This window comes from Argiope bruennichi, chromosome 5 (genome assembly GCF_947563725.1).
Source record: "Argiope bruennichi chromosome 5, qqArgBrue1.1, whole genome shotgun sequence".
Classification (NCBI taxonomy): Eukaryota; Metazoa; Arthropoda; class Arachnida; order Araneae; family Araneidae; genus Argiope; species Argiope bruennichi.
Genome location: NC_079155.1, coordinates 121,311,248 through 121,326,390, shown reverse-complemented (window position 1 = coordinate 121,326,390; position 15,143 = coordinate 121,311,248). Strand labels below are relative to the sequence as shown.

At 29.8% G+C, this 15,143-nt stretch overlaps 1 protein-coding gene across 1 annotated transcript; it reads left to right on the top strand.

Annotated features, from left to right (window-relative positions):
- The first annotated feature begins 3,591 nt into the window (after positions 1-3,591).
- On the top strand, positions 3,592-4,821 carry LOC129968389 (degenerin mec-10-like). Its single transcript, XM_056082246.1, has one exon. It carries the CDS (start codon positions 3,592-3,594, stop codon positions 4,819-4,821), a length of 1,230 nt encoding a protein of 409 aa, XP_055938221.1.
- The last annotated feature ends 10,322 nt before the right edge of the window (positions 4,822-15,143 follow it).

Sequence of the window (15,143 nt, the reverse complement as noted above, 5' to 3'; positions counted from 1 at the left end):
TGTTACAGTTAGTTTAGTTATATTAATGTCCCGTTTTAAAACAACACTAAGACTGTTTTGGAACGGACCTCGTAATTTTTTACCGCTGTCGGATGACGAGGACAACACCTGAGATTTCTCTCTGGCTCTCTAAGCTTCCACACCACACCAGTGGGTGGACGTTTGGCCCCGACGGATTTAATGCGCACCAGACCCGCTTATAAAACAGTTATTCGGTGGAATTGGGTCTCGAGCCCAATTTCTTATAAAAGTTTTTCATAAATACAATTTTTGCTTTTTATTCTTTCATGCTCTAGGTTTTTTACTATAAATTATCTTTTATTTAAAACTATTTAAAATTCTTTTTGGAGGGATTCACATGTTAACATTATTGGGATAAATTATAAAGTACGTTTATCATTTTGAAGATTGATCAAATTTTACGGTCCTGAACCGAAAAGTCACGTGTGAATGGAGTTGTGTACAGATTTAAACAAGTTTGTGATTATCCTTTTAAAATTTTTTTTGGTCATTTACATCAAAAGTAAATTTCTTATTTTTAAATATAAAAAAAAGGAATGCATTCAATTTTTAGAAAATTTAGTTTATTGTTATATCGAATTTCAAAGAAGATCCCATTGTTCATATGACATAAAATGTTAAATGAACAATGAATGCATGCACTGCAATCGTAACTTGGCAGAAATATTGAAATGTGCGTTGGCAGGAATTATTATAATTAAAAGTAATATTATAATTTAAAATATTGGTGATAAAGCTATATAGTTGAGGATCTATACAGCTTTACTTCAGATGAGCTATACAGATATACTTCAGTTTTTCCAGTTTTCATCTTTTAAACTAATTTTGTATTTTATAACACAATTTTAGCACTACAATTTTTGTTTTTAAACTAAATCTTTTCAAATGTTACCTTTTAACGTACATTAGTCTTATAGAAAACCCTTTTTTTAAAAACTAGAATGTTTAAGAGATTCGTATTAATTCTTCATTATATAAATACTTCTTGTTTAAATATATCCCCCTTTTTTAAGAGAAATTATAGCTAATTTAGTTCGAGAAAAAAATACGAACTTGCATTGAAACATATTTATAATTAGAAATTTGTTAGAAAAAATATTATCCCAAAATTACGTTTTCTATTAAAAAAATTCTGATTATCACTTAAACTTTTATTGAGAAATAATAATTTCATCGTTAATAGATGTTTGCTTATTTCACAAAAATAATGGCAATAGTTATTACTGTGAACAATCTAGATTTCAACATTTAATCAATATTTGATTTAATTGATTTCACGTCATATAATGTCCAGCAGCATCAGTTTGATTAACTTGGATTTAATTCTTAATGTATCTATCGTTCAAGACTCAAGTTTAATAATAAGTTAATAATTATCTCCTTCTGTTTTGGATATTATCTTATTTTGCTATAAAATTTAAATAATAAGAGAAACTTTTCCAATATCTCTGAGGAACATTAATTTGAGATTATATTGAGAAGAGATGTTTCAGTATCTTTATATACGTTGTGTATTCAAGAAACTGAAAAGAATTCTATTTTGTACTGCATTTTTACTTGGAAAACATCGGATAAAGAAATAAGTAAATATGTGATGGGAAGAAGATGAAATTTTGTCTAGGTATTATTTCATGATAAAGAAACGTTAGTATGAGTAATTAATCAAAACAGGCCTTTTCTCGAATCGATAACCAAATAAGTCTCGATTGTCCTAGGCTATCAAATTTTGATTCATGGATCAAATGTGGAAAGTGTATAACAGTACTATTTTCCTCCTCCAAGTATCACTTATGAAATTGTGTCATAAATTTAGGAATTTATTTCCTTTCCTTTTTTTTCTTTTTAAAATTAATTAATCTAGTGATTTTTTACTTTCATTTTTTCTTTTTAAAATTAAATAATCCAGTGATTTTTTCCTTTCATTTTTCTTTTTAAAATTAATTAATCCAGTGGTTTTTTTCTTTTCTTTTTTTCTTTTTAAAATTAATTAATCTAGTAATTTTTTTCCTTTCATTTTTTTTCTTCTAAAATTAATTAATCCAGTGATTTTTTTCCCTTTTAAAATTAATTAAGATTCAAATAAAATAATGATTTAATGACTATAACTTGTAAATCTCTATTACGATTCTAGATTATTTCAGCATGTAACATAGATATAATGGACTTTTTTTATGTATATTTTTACTCCATTTTCATTGAAGTAATACGAGGAAAAAATTTAAATATAAAAATATTTCTTAAGAATTTCCTGTAAATTAATTTTAAACTTTCTAAATAAATTCAGAATATTTTTGTCCCAATTTTTATCAAATTTCCGTTGTACGAAATAATTAATATGTTTCTTTCATGTAGGTATTTAAGAAATCTGCTATTTTAATTTATGTTAAAGATATTTGTAGCTATCTCTACAAATATCTTTAACACAAATTTCGTTCAAAGCTGCTTCATACATGATCATGAAAGGATCACAAAATGTTCTGATATTTTAAAAATGTATTTCATCATTTTGCTTAATTTAACAAAAGCAAAGAAAAGAGAAGAAAGGAAGAAGGAAGAAAGAACATATTAAAATGTGGTTTTACCGCCATATCAATGCTACCATTTAGGAACAAATTTAAATTGGAAGCTAAAAAATAACATTCTATAATCATAGTTTTTGTAATTGCTCACCAAATTTTTTGCGAATATTGGTTTAATCAAAATACTTTATTTCAAAGTTGATAAATAAAAATTTTATTATCTTTAATTTTAATAAGAAAATTGTAAGAAGAATTGTTTTTAAGAAGCTTTATTGAAAATATTCATATGTTTCTTATTATTTATTTATTATAATAGTTTTATCTAACGAAGTGAGCCTAAAAGAGCGAAAGGTTATGTGCGTGAGCCAAAGCAATTTAATTTGTCTGAAACAAACTAGAATAAATATTATATATATTATTCTAAGTGATTCTCTTTATCTCTCGGGATTTTTTTCATTAAATTAAAGTTGCAAACTTAATATGATGAAATACTCTAACATAATAAATGCAGTCATTAGCCGAAACATAATTAAGTAAAAAAAGAAGCTAGTCCTATTTGGTAAATTTTAGATGCAGGCTTACAAACAAAAATTTTATAACTTTTCTACCATCCGTAACAAACAGTAACATGTTGCTTAACAAGTAAGCAAGCATTAATTCATGACTTACAAACATTTACAATGTAAAACTCTTAAAATATCGGTCACTTTCAATGGTGTTAAATATACAATTAGGGAAGATAAAATTTTCCAATTCTAATTTGAAACTGATAAATTAAATTTCAACAGGTATGAATTCTCCTCATATGAAATTATTAAAGAATGTGATCGGAATGTCTCCATTTCCTGCTCTTTCACAGATATCGAAAGCAGAAACGAAATTATGGAAAGTATTTTGGCTATTAGTTCTTCTTCTTTCTTTGTGTGGCTGTGCATATAACGTTAAAAATTTCCTTATCGTTTTCTTTAAATATCCTGTTCTTATAGATGTTTCAGTGGAAAATAGAGATTCTATGGAATTTCCTGCTGTTACAATATGCAATTTAAATAGAATGTCTGAGATATACAAAAGTTGCGTGTTAAACGATATACCTTGGCCATGTATTAGGCCATTTGATGATGATGTCCCCGAAGAAAAAGGAAGTGTGCTAATTTTATCAGAAAGAAGATTGTACACATCGGTTTCAAACGCAACGACTCGATCAGAAATAAATTACAAGTCGAAATCGAAAGAATTGCTAAATCATTATACGAATTTAGATCACAAAAGTAGATATTGCTACGGTTATCGTCTTCACCAACTGGTGAAAAACTGCACTTTTAATTCCACTTTCTGTCACTCTAGTGATTTTTCCATCTTTCAAACTATCCAGTATGGAAATTGTTTCACATTCAACAATGCTCTACAGCAACAAAATTCTTTCAAAGTGATCAAAGCCGGACCAGATACTGGACTCGAATTTGAAATCGACGCAAACTTAAACTCTTATTTAGATATCACCCCAAGTGCGGGAATTCGAGTTACCATTCACAGTCCTTATGAGAATCCAAATCCGGTTCAAGATGGTATTAATCTCAGTCCTGGATATGATACCCAAATATCCATATCAAAGTCTTCAGTTCAGAGATTACCAGCGCCTTACAGAGATCAGTGTCGTGATTATAAAGCTACTAACGATAGCACAAATTCTGCTGACAGTCAGTTCAATTGTATCCGTGAATGTATACAACAAACTAACCAAGAGTTATGCGGCTGCATTGATCCTTTCATTCCAACAAAACTTGAATCGAAACCTTGTGATCTACAGAATCCGAGTCAGATATCCTGTCTTGATAGTTTAGTTGAAAATATGAATAAGAATGGACTTCCATGCCATTGTCCTCTTCCCTGTTTGAGTACGACATATAATCTCAAAATTACATCAACCAAGTTGGAGCCGAAAAGAATGAATTCGGTGTTTTCATCTTTAGAAACAAACGAAGATCCTCTGTGTGATTGGTTTCAGAACTCTGATAATGATAGTCGATCATTCCCACCGATTCGGAAGAAAAAATCTGCTAAATATTCTCCAACGGAATCAAGAATCAAGTTGAAAATATTTTATGGAAATCTATATCACACGATATATGCACAAAAAGCTATGTTTTCGGATTCTGAATTATACGCTCATTTAGGAGGGCATTTAGGATTATGGTTAGGCTTGTCTCTGATTGCTTTGCTTGAATATGTAGAATACATAATGTTGCTATTTCGTTTATTTGTAAGGAGAAAGGCTGCTTAGATGTTTAGATATATGGATATAATCTCGACATGGTCAATCCCTTTCTCTATGACCCATGCTTTTTTGCGTGCGTGCTTCTGACATGCAGTTGATATATTTCTCTCTACTTAGATGAATGCCCATTTCCATCTCCATTTTAATAATAACAGATAAAAATGTAACAAAACATTTTTAAAGCAATAATAAAAGATTAACTGGTATATTACCCTAGTAAGTGGTTATTTATTGGCTTATTTTGTATTGTTTATTGCTTTTTTTCCTTAAATATTATTTATAATTTTTTTTTATTTTCCAAAAAAAAAAAAAATGAATTTCCTAATCGTTGATTCGAATCTTTGACAAACATTTTTATTCATCAAAATTTATTATAACTCGTAACTGAAGACGGGAGTCAAAATGACTCCACGTTGTTCATAAGTTCTGATTATCACGTGGTATTTTGTCCTTGAATACAATCATCTCCTCAGTACCTTCAAGTTGTTCTTTCAGCAGTATGTTGACAAAAGTTTAAGTATGAACACATGCATATAACCGAGTTTTTCTTATTCAAAGTTTATGTTGTTATTTACGAAGTTATTGACTCCATATCTCTGAAACTGCTTTTAATTTGAATAATGCAAAAAGAATAAAGAAATATTCTCAAAATAATATTTTAAAATATTGCATTCTTTATTTTTGCTTGTTAAAGTCTAAAAGTTATTAATATTAGTGTAATTCTGTGATATCTAAGTGAAGTAAATACTCATTAAAAAATTATTTAAATTTTTCTTATAACATCTTTCTAAAATAAATTCCAACGCTGTTTATAAAAGAAAAAAAAGAAAAGAAAAGAAAAAGAGCAACAGAGTCATTTTGATCCACTTCTTTGGCCGCATTAGGATAATTACGAATTGGTAATTAAAACCATTTATCATTAATGTATAATATCTCGTTAAAAATTACATTTAAATGAACTAAATTAATTGTTTGGATTTAGATACCGATTTATTGATATTTTGGTTTGTCGAAGTTTTCATCCTGATCCAGACTTGAAGTAATATCCTTTATTAACTGTCATCATCTATTATATTCTCTAACATTCTTTGCTACTCGAATAAATGTTTATATATTTCTTTTTACAACTAACGAATAAGCAACCTAGGTTTGAATAAATAGAGAAGAAACTGATATTCCAGATATCCTTTCCTGTTGGCTAACTTGCCATATCATTGCTAATTTTTTAAAAAAATCTTTCCTGTGTTTCTCTGTCTATATGCCATTCTAAATCCCTTTTCTGCTGTGAATTTGAATAGTGTACACTTCTTGTTGTTGTAAAGAAACAATAAAAATACTTTACCTACCTTTTTAAATCTATTTTAATGAATAATATGTCTTTCTTTCGTTTCTCATGTTCGTGTATACATTTTTTCTGAAGATTCTATATTACCTTTCTCCTCTTCTACTCACCATTTGCTCGACTTAATAATATTTATAAACAGTTATTTATAGATCTTTCCGCTTGTTGTAGTTTAAAGAAGTGCCTTTGCTACCTTCGAAATCCGTTTTCATATTCATACACCGTATTAAAAAAAAAAAAAAAAAAAAAAAAAAAAAAAAACTTATTTTTTTTGCTCTTATATTAAACTTAAATGTTTCATGTTTGTAAAGATGGAAATTCATAGAAGAGTTTCATTCATCATAACATTCCTATATTTTCGTACTATTTATATGTTCCCAATGAAAATAAAATTTTCAGTTATTTTAGAAATGAAATATCGATTATTAATTTAATTGTGAATGAATTTCCATTCCATATGTGTTACACCATCTGTCAGTATATTCGCGAAACAACCGTTTAAAATTTTTTAAAATGTTTGTAATAATTAATTATGAGATATATTTAAGGTAAGAGTCCTTCAAAATATTTTTGGTGAATAATAATTAATATTTAATATCTGCACTTTAATTGAGATTTTCTTTTGGTATTTCAAATTAATAATAAAAATGAATGTGTATATGTGTAAGTACTTGTCTGTTGGCACTTGGAAAGACAGAGTGCTGAATTCATTATTACAAAAAAAGTACTGCCAGTTTTTGTTATAATTATACTTTGGGAAGTGGGAATTTATTCTTCGAAGGATTTTTTAAAAATTAATCTATTAAAATTAATAAGAACTAAGTTTTATTAAGTTTAGTAAACACTAAAGTTAGTATAAACGCTTTGAGTTTTCTATGATAAGTTCTAAAAATATTATAAAACAAAAATTATTTTTCTGTCAATTTGAAATTCAAATTAATATTTTTTCAATCGAACCAATTTAGTTTCCATACAATTTTTTTTCAATTTTAAAAATTAAAAAAAAAAAAAAACAGCCTTAAAACATTCTAAAATGAGCAGAATAATTCTAATTTAAAGATTGAACTTTCTGACAATTTTAACCCAATTTCATTATATTCTTCATATATAAAAAAAGATAAATACAAGATGCTGATTTTAATAATTCCATGATATTATCACTTACAATATGGTTACCAAAAAAATTAAATTGCGGCAAGCAAATAGAAAAAAAATATAATATTTGAAAGAATTTATTTAAGAGACCTTATTACAATTGTCGTTATGAAACAGGTGTATTTTATGCCTTATCATCATTGTAAAGATAATTTTGATTTATTTTTAAGGATGGCATTGTTCGATAGTTAGGAGACGGGAACTATAGCTGAATCCTAATGGCAATCACTGGCTACAATACAACCCCTACCGTTCGAGGTATGTTCTGTTATCAGTGTAGAAGTGATTCTATCCCGTTACTAAATCCAATAGAGAAGCTAAAACCAACCACCATACGAAATCCTCCTCTCCATATTTGAATCCCTTCGGCGGAGGTGCAAACGAGGGGTGAAAGAAAGAATTCGAACTCATGTTACTTTTTTTTTCTTTACATCTAAGCATTGTGGAAAACCTTTTGCAAAGTTTAAACAATCTGGCAATGTAATATCAATAATAAAAAGGAATTTCTATAAAATCATGATAGAAACTGATGTTAAAAATGTGAGATTGAAACTTGTCAGATTTACTTTTTTCCCTAACTTCTAAGAGATCTGACATTTTTATAGCAATAATAAAAATAATCTCCCAAAGTACTGTGTAAAAAATAGGCTTTGATAAAACAAGTTTTTAAAAGATTTTTTTTTAGTAAACTGATCCACAATTACTGGTCATTATTGATGGTTGTGGATCAGCTGTGGTAAAACTTACCTTTGGTATACAATCACAGCCCTCGATAGGAATAGGTGATTTTGGCAGAATACTTTAAGGTTTGTGAACAATCAGACTGCCTCAGTAGTCTGGAAACGAATAGTAGTGCATACAGCCTAATACAAAACCTACCATTTATGGAACAAGAAACAAACGCTTTACATACAAAGCCACTAGAATTAAATAGTAAATAAACGCACGATGATTGCTTGTCTCGTTTCTAGATTAATGACTTGCTGAAATATTTAATAGTCGTTAATTCAATATTTTTACAATGAAAATTGGCATTCCATCATTAAATCATTATGATATTTAAGTTCTAAATCTTCACTGCCCCAGCTTGATCCTGACATTTATAAGCAAATATTTTATATATAATTATTCAAGTCTTATTAAATTAACTTCAAAATTTACCGAGAATATAACTTCACTGATTGAAGTAGTATTGCACGATTGGTTTAGATTATCCTTTTTTTTATACTAAAAAAGAAATTTAATAAATAATAATAGGTTAAAAAATTAAAATATGTCACAAAAGGTATTTGAATGGATGGAATTTTTTCCAAGGAAATTTCTAACATATTAATAGTATAATAAACGTATCTTTAATTTTATAGAACTAGTGCATTATTTTCTTAATATTGGTTAAATATTTTTATGAAACATTTCTAAAAATATTCAACAAATGTTTTGAATCACACCAAAATGACAAAGCAAGTATCAGAATATTTAGATATAGATAGATACAAGAAGGTAGAATTTAATATCTGCTACCAAATATTTAATCCAAAGTTCAAAATTTGATGCAACATTGTGCAGTGGAAGGAAAGGATAAACGATAACTGGAACATAATATTTATTCGATCTTCTTGGGTAACATACTTTAAGAGATGAAATAAGCATCATTATTTTATTTCCATGGTGCTTACCCCCCTCCCCCCATTCTAATATATCAGTCTATGTCCCTTGAAGATCTATGCTACATCACTTTATTGGTCCATATTGATTTAGAGATAGATTGCACAGTGCTGAATTTCGAACAATAAGAATTTAAGTAAAATATTTTCGCGTAGCTCAACGCAAGTTTAAGTAGCTTCCAAAACAAGACATTTTTTGTCCCTCTTTTGTACCTGGCATTACAGTGGTGTAGCAAGGATAACAGCCTCGTGGCGCTTAATATAATTTTTTCAGCATCCAAAAGATGAGATTATTCTTTCGTCCCTTCATGATATTTTAATTTAAATAAATGATGTAAACACTTAACTGTTTTATTTTTTTGATGATACCAGGGGTATTTATATAACCCCTTGCCGCCCCCCCACCCCCATCATTACATCACTGTGTATTATAAAGTCAAATAAATGAGCAACTATTTTATCTTCTTTTTGTAAATCCTCTTTTTCCACCGATTGCTATTTTTGGAATTGAATTTATAACTTATTATTAAAGTTTTTTTGCTATAAAATAATAATTTTTATGAAATAAATATAATGTAATGTTACATTAATAGTGATAATTAAGATATTACTATTAGTTTAATAAATTAATAGTAATATATTAAATATTAGCATAACTATGCAATGAATATTATATAAAAATAATCAAAAAACATTTCTGTTCCGTTTTGACTTCTATTTTTTTTTTTACATAGAAAAACTTTAGACTTTACTCTTTGAACTCTGAAAAAAAAAAAAAAGCTGCATTTCATCAGAAATACAAAAATTATTTGTTATATATAGTTTCGGGAAAAAAATAGTGTATGGCATAAAATTTTCATAATAGAGAAGACTCGTGTATGAAAATAAAGCTGCTTCTATAAATATCACAAGACAGAAATTGAAAATATCGATTGATAAACATCGACAAATCAATATGTATCGATAAATGAAAAGAAAATAGTGCGTTGCACATAAAATTTTAAGTACAACAATTCCCAAATTAAAGTTCCAAATTTTGAAATTCTTGATAATCAAGAAGACTGGTCTCCTACAAACTTTCTCACATATTCTTTAATAAAACTATTAGTGCATTGTTATCAGCATACCATTGATAAAAAAAAATAACGAAAGATCTATTAAAGTGCGATATTTTACGATAAATCGCGTGTTTAATATACAAATATATATAAAAAAAACGAATGTGTATTTAGGATGCTTTTTTTTCCAATTTAATAGGACAAAATTAAAATGAACATTTCTTTAGGATGCTAAAATTGTGAACGAAATTTCATTCATTCCAGTTACTGAGTTTCTTGTTACAGCGTTTACATACATGCAAAAGTACAAACAGACAGATGATCAACTCCTTCACGAATTTGTTTTAATTGATGCATTACACTTTAGATAAATTTTGTGTATTAAATGTTATTCATCTAGCTTTATTCGTTTTATAGTTATTGTTTTAACTTATATCCGGATAGACAAAAAGATATACTTTCCTTTGCATGGATTTCATCCAAAATTTATTGAAATCCACACATTTGGAGCAGAAACCGTATACTAAATTTCATCCATCAATTTCAAAATTTTCACAAACCAGCGGATGGGCAGACAAACAATATAATACGAAAACATGTTTTTCAGATTCAGGGAAATCTGAAACGAGAGGATTCATCAAAATTTTGAATTAGAAATTTTTGACGGGTAGATTTTTTTTTTTTTTTGTATACTTCGTTTACGAGACAGCAAAGAATGAGTACAAGATTAATCACGCACAACTTAATGTCCACTTACTTGTTCTTTCAAATTAAACAATTTTTTTTCACTCATTATCTACGAAATGAATACTATATTAGTGGGTAATATATGTAGTGTACGGAGCGTCCCCCTGGCGGCGTTAGCGGTACGGAGCGTCATCCTAGCGGCGTTCCCGGTACGGAGTGTCATCCTAACGGCGCTCGCGTCGTCTCTCAACAGCCAATAAGAAGCTATCTGATTCCCGCTCTAAGAACTGTGTTTGGTACTGCACTAGCGTCCCTCGATGTAAAGCGGCTCAGCCGTTCGTCCAGTTCATTAAATTTGTTTATGTTAAATTAGTGTGTGATTCTCTTAATATGAGCCATCTCTACGCATTAATCTCAACCGGGCTTTCCCCTAGGGCCCGTGAGAGATATTTAATTTGATATATAATCCGATTAGTAGAGGCATGTTTTTCGAGCCAGAGTTAACATACCTCTACATGTGGGGGCTCGGTCCAGAGTGCAATGACCTCGGAAATAGAAAAATAATCTTCGATCCTGTAAGAAGCTGGGAATTTCACCATTAGTTTTCGTCGAATTATCTTCGGATCGGCAGTGGCCGACAAAATATTTCAAGAAAAGTCTTCGGATCGGCAGTGGTCGACAAATTTTTCAAGCAAATCTTCGCTTCGGCAGTGGCCGACAAATTGTGAAGTTCCTGCATATTATCTCAACGGATATAATTGAAGAAGAACAGGTAGGAGAATTTTCTATATCATTTTGATTAAAGAATCTTGCAAGCATTTATTTTAAGATTTGTATATTTGTGAATGACTTTTTCAAGAAAAAGAAACTGCTTGAATGTGTTTATTTTAGAAATTTCTGTTTTGAAGAAATATTAGCATTATTATTATTATCGTTATTATATTAGCATTTGTTATTAGGAAAAATAAAGGCATATTCAAAATGTTTAAAAATACAAAAAAGAAAGATTTAATTATTGTCGCTGAAGCAATAGGTGAGGTAGTTCCGGAAAAAACAAATATTGTGAAGCTTAAACAAATTATAGAAAATAGCCAAGCGGCTAAAGATGATTTGGAATTTGTTAAAGACATTATCATTTCAACTGTAGAGGAACGCGAAAAAATAGAAGCAGAGGAACGCGGAAAAATAGAGGCCGAACGAGCGCGTGAAGAGGCAGAAAAAGCGCGTGAAAAGGAAAGACAGTTTGAATTAGAAAAATTAAAACTAACTTTAGCTCATGAAGAAAGTATGAGAAACGTTCAAGCGACTGGAATAAGTAGTCCTAACGGACCTCCTCAAGAAAATCATGCGGAGTCCACCGAACAAATAATTAAAAGCATCCGCACATTAACAATGCCAATACCAACTAAATCAGAAAATTTCAATTTGTTTTTCAATATTTTGGAACGTGCTTTCGAAACAAAACAGGTTAAAACTGAATACAAAGCCGAAGTCCTTCTAAATCTGTTAGGCGAGAAATGCCGACATGTTTTGTTATACGCGAACGAAAGCGAAATAAAAGATTATGACGAAATCAAAAGAATAGTGTTAAGAGAATTCCAACCATCTGCTAAAGAATGTTGGGATAACTTTCAAGCCGCCAAAAGATTTAAAGGGGAAAATCACGTGCAATTCGTCTCAAGATTAAAAGCAAATTTAGAATATTATTTGGAACTAAGAAAAGTGAAAGATTTCGCGACCTTTGTGAATTAATTGTAACCGATAAATTAACCAGCACTCTTGACAAGGACACATCCGAGCACATTTTGATCAAACAAGGCTCCGACTGGTTAAAACCGCTGATGTTAGCAAAAGAAATAGACATTTACTTTCGCGCAAGAAATAAAAGTTTGTTTTGGGAAGAGAGTAGATATACACATGACTACAGCTCAAGGCCGCGCGTCAATAATTCCCGCCAAAATAATGATCATGTACACGGTGGAAATATTGATAGGAAAACTTGTTTTAAATGTAATTCTACATCGCATTTAATAAAATTCTGTCCCCAAAATGTTGATGCTAGACAACATAACAATCAGGGAAGATCCCATAACTCAAATCCTGTAAACTCCATGTTAAAATCAAATGAAATTCCACAAGAATTAATAATCGCTGAGTTGGAATACGCAGATATTATTGTAAACGACGTTCCTATTAAAGCTTTGGTTGATAGCGGAAGCGTATTAATGATTATTAATCCTAATTATGTAAAGAAATTAAATTATGTAGGCCGTAGCACAAAAATTAAATTAGCGAACAGTTCAATTGTCAGTCTTCCGTTAGTGGCGATAGATATTAGTCATGTTAATAAAAAGTCAGAAGTGAAAAGAGTTTTAGCAGCTGCTGATACTAATATTTCTTTTGAATGCATTTTACCATCTAATAGCTATTTAGATCTTAAAAATACTTTTCCCAATAAAAATGAAAATAATTCAACTTCTCTCCTAAATGAAAGTAAAAGTATTACTACTGGTTCGAAAATAAATGCTGACTCTAAATTTTATTTACAGAGTGATGATATATTTTTGAATAAAGATAAATTTGTTGATGTTAATTTAATAACTGATACTTGTTTTGAGCAGAGTTTTTCTGATGTGAATTCTGAATGGTTAGTGAAGGAAGTATGCACAAATGTTTTAAATGTTTATTCTGAAAATGATTTTGATATAGGGTATTTATCTGATAAAAAATTAAAACATCATGTAATTAATTTAATTTCAAATTACTCTCCAAATAAAATCCGAACTACAGATTTGCAAATGTCTATTATTTTAACTGATGACATACCTGTGACTTCACCAGTTCGTAGACTTGCTCCCATAGAAAAACAACAAGTTACAAAACAAATCGAGGAATGGCTTGCCCAGGGTATCATCGAAAAAAGCTATTCTGATTATGCGTCTCCAATTGTCTTAGTGAAATGTAAAAATCGCGAACCCAGACTGTGTATTGATTTCCGTTCTTTGAACAAAAAAAAAACAATCAAAGATAAATTTCCTCTACCAAATATAGAAGATATTTTTGATAAGTTACACTCAGGCAAAATTTTCTCCACATTGGATCTCAAAAATGCTTGCTTTCATATTGATTTGACTCCTGGCAGCAGAAAGTACACGGCTTTTATTAGCCATGAAGGATTATTCCAGTTTAAAAAATGTTGTTTCGGACTTACGAATGCACCTGCTATGTTTCAACGTTACATTCAAGTAATTTTTCAAGAATTAATACATGACGGAACTTTAATTGTTTACTTGGATGATATTATTATCCCCTCTCAAACCATTTTTGAAGGTATTCAAAAATTGGAACGCGTTTTACACTTAGCCTCTGAATTTGGCCTACAGTTAAATCTAAAAAAGTGTCAATTTCTGAAAGAAAAAATTAACTTTGGTCAAGTAATCGAAAATGGACAAATTAGGCCATCAACTGAAAAAACTTCAGCCGTACTAAATTTTCCACAACCACGTAATGAAAAACAAATCCAAAGTTTCTTGGGTTTAACGGGATATTTTCGGAAGTACATTAAAGATTATGCTTTAATAGCTAGACCTCTAAGCGATTTACTTAGAAATGGTGTAAAATTTGAATTCGGTCCCTCTCAAATAAAAGCGTTTGAGACCCTTAAAAGAGCATTATCGCAAGATCCAGTTTTACATCTGTACAAACCAGGTTCCAAACTGGAACTCCATACAGATGCTTCCAAATTAGGTTACGGTGGAATCCTTCTTCAAGCTGACGACGATGATAATTTACATCCCATAGCTTATATGAGTAAAAAAATAACACCTCAGGAAGAAAATCTATCGAGCTATGAACTAGAAGTTTTAGCTGTTATTAAAGCATTAACGAAATTCCGTACTTACATTTTAGGAACTAAAATTAAAATTGTCACTGACTGCTCTGCGTTCAAACAGACTATTACTAAAAAAGAATTAATTCCTAAAATAGAGCGTTGGGTTTTATTCCTCGAAGATTTCGATTATGAGATAGTACATCGCTCAGGTAGTCAAATGCGTCACGTTGATTCGCTTAGTAGATACCCAACAGTCATGACTGCACTTTATGATGATTTAACAGCGCGAGTGCAAGTGGCACAGATGTCAGATGAATACATAAAAAATTGAAAGAATTATGTAAAGATAACAACCAAGTTGATTTCGTGGTACAAAATAACATTCTGTATAAATGTCAGGACAACCGTCGTTTGCTTGTAATACCTGATCTAATGAAACACGAAATAATTAAGAACGCGCATTCAAAAGGGCACTTCGCCGTGGAGAAAACTAAAAACATTATCGAACGTGACTATTTTTTCCCGAATATGCAAAAAAGTATTGAATCGGTAATACAGAACTGTGTCGAATGCATCCTAGTCAACCGGAA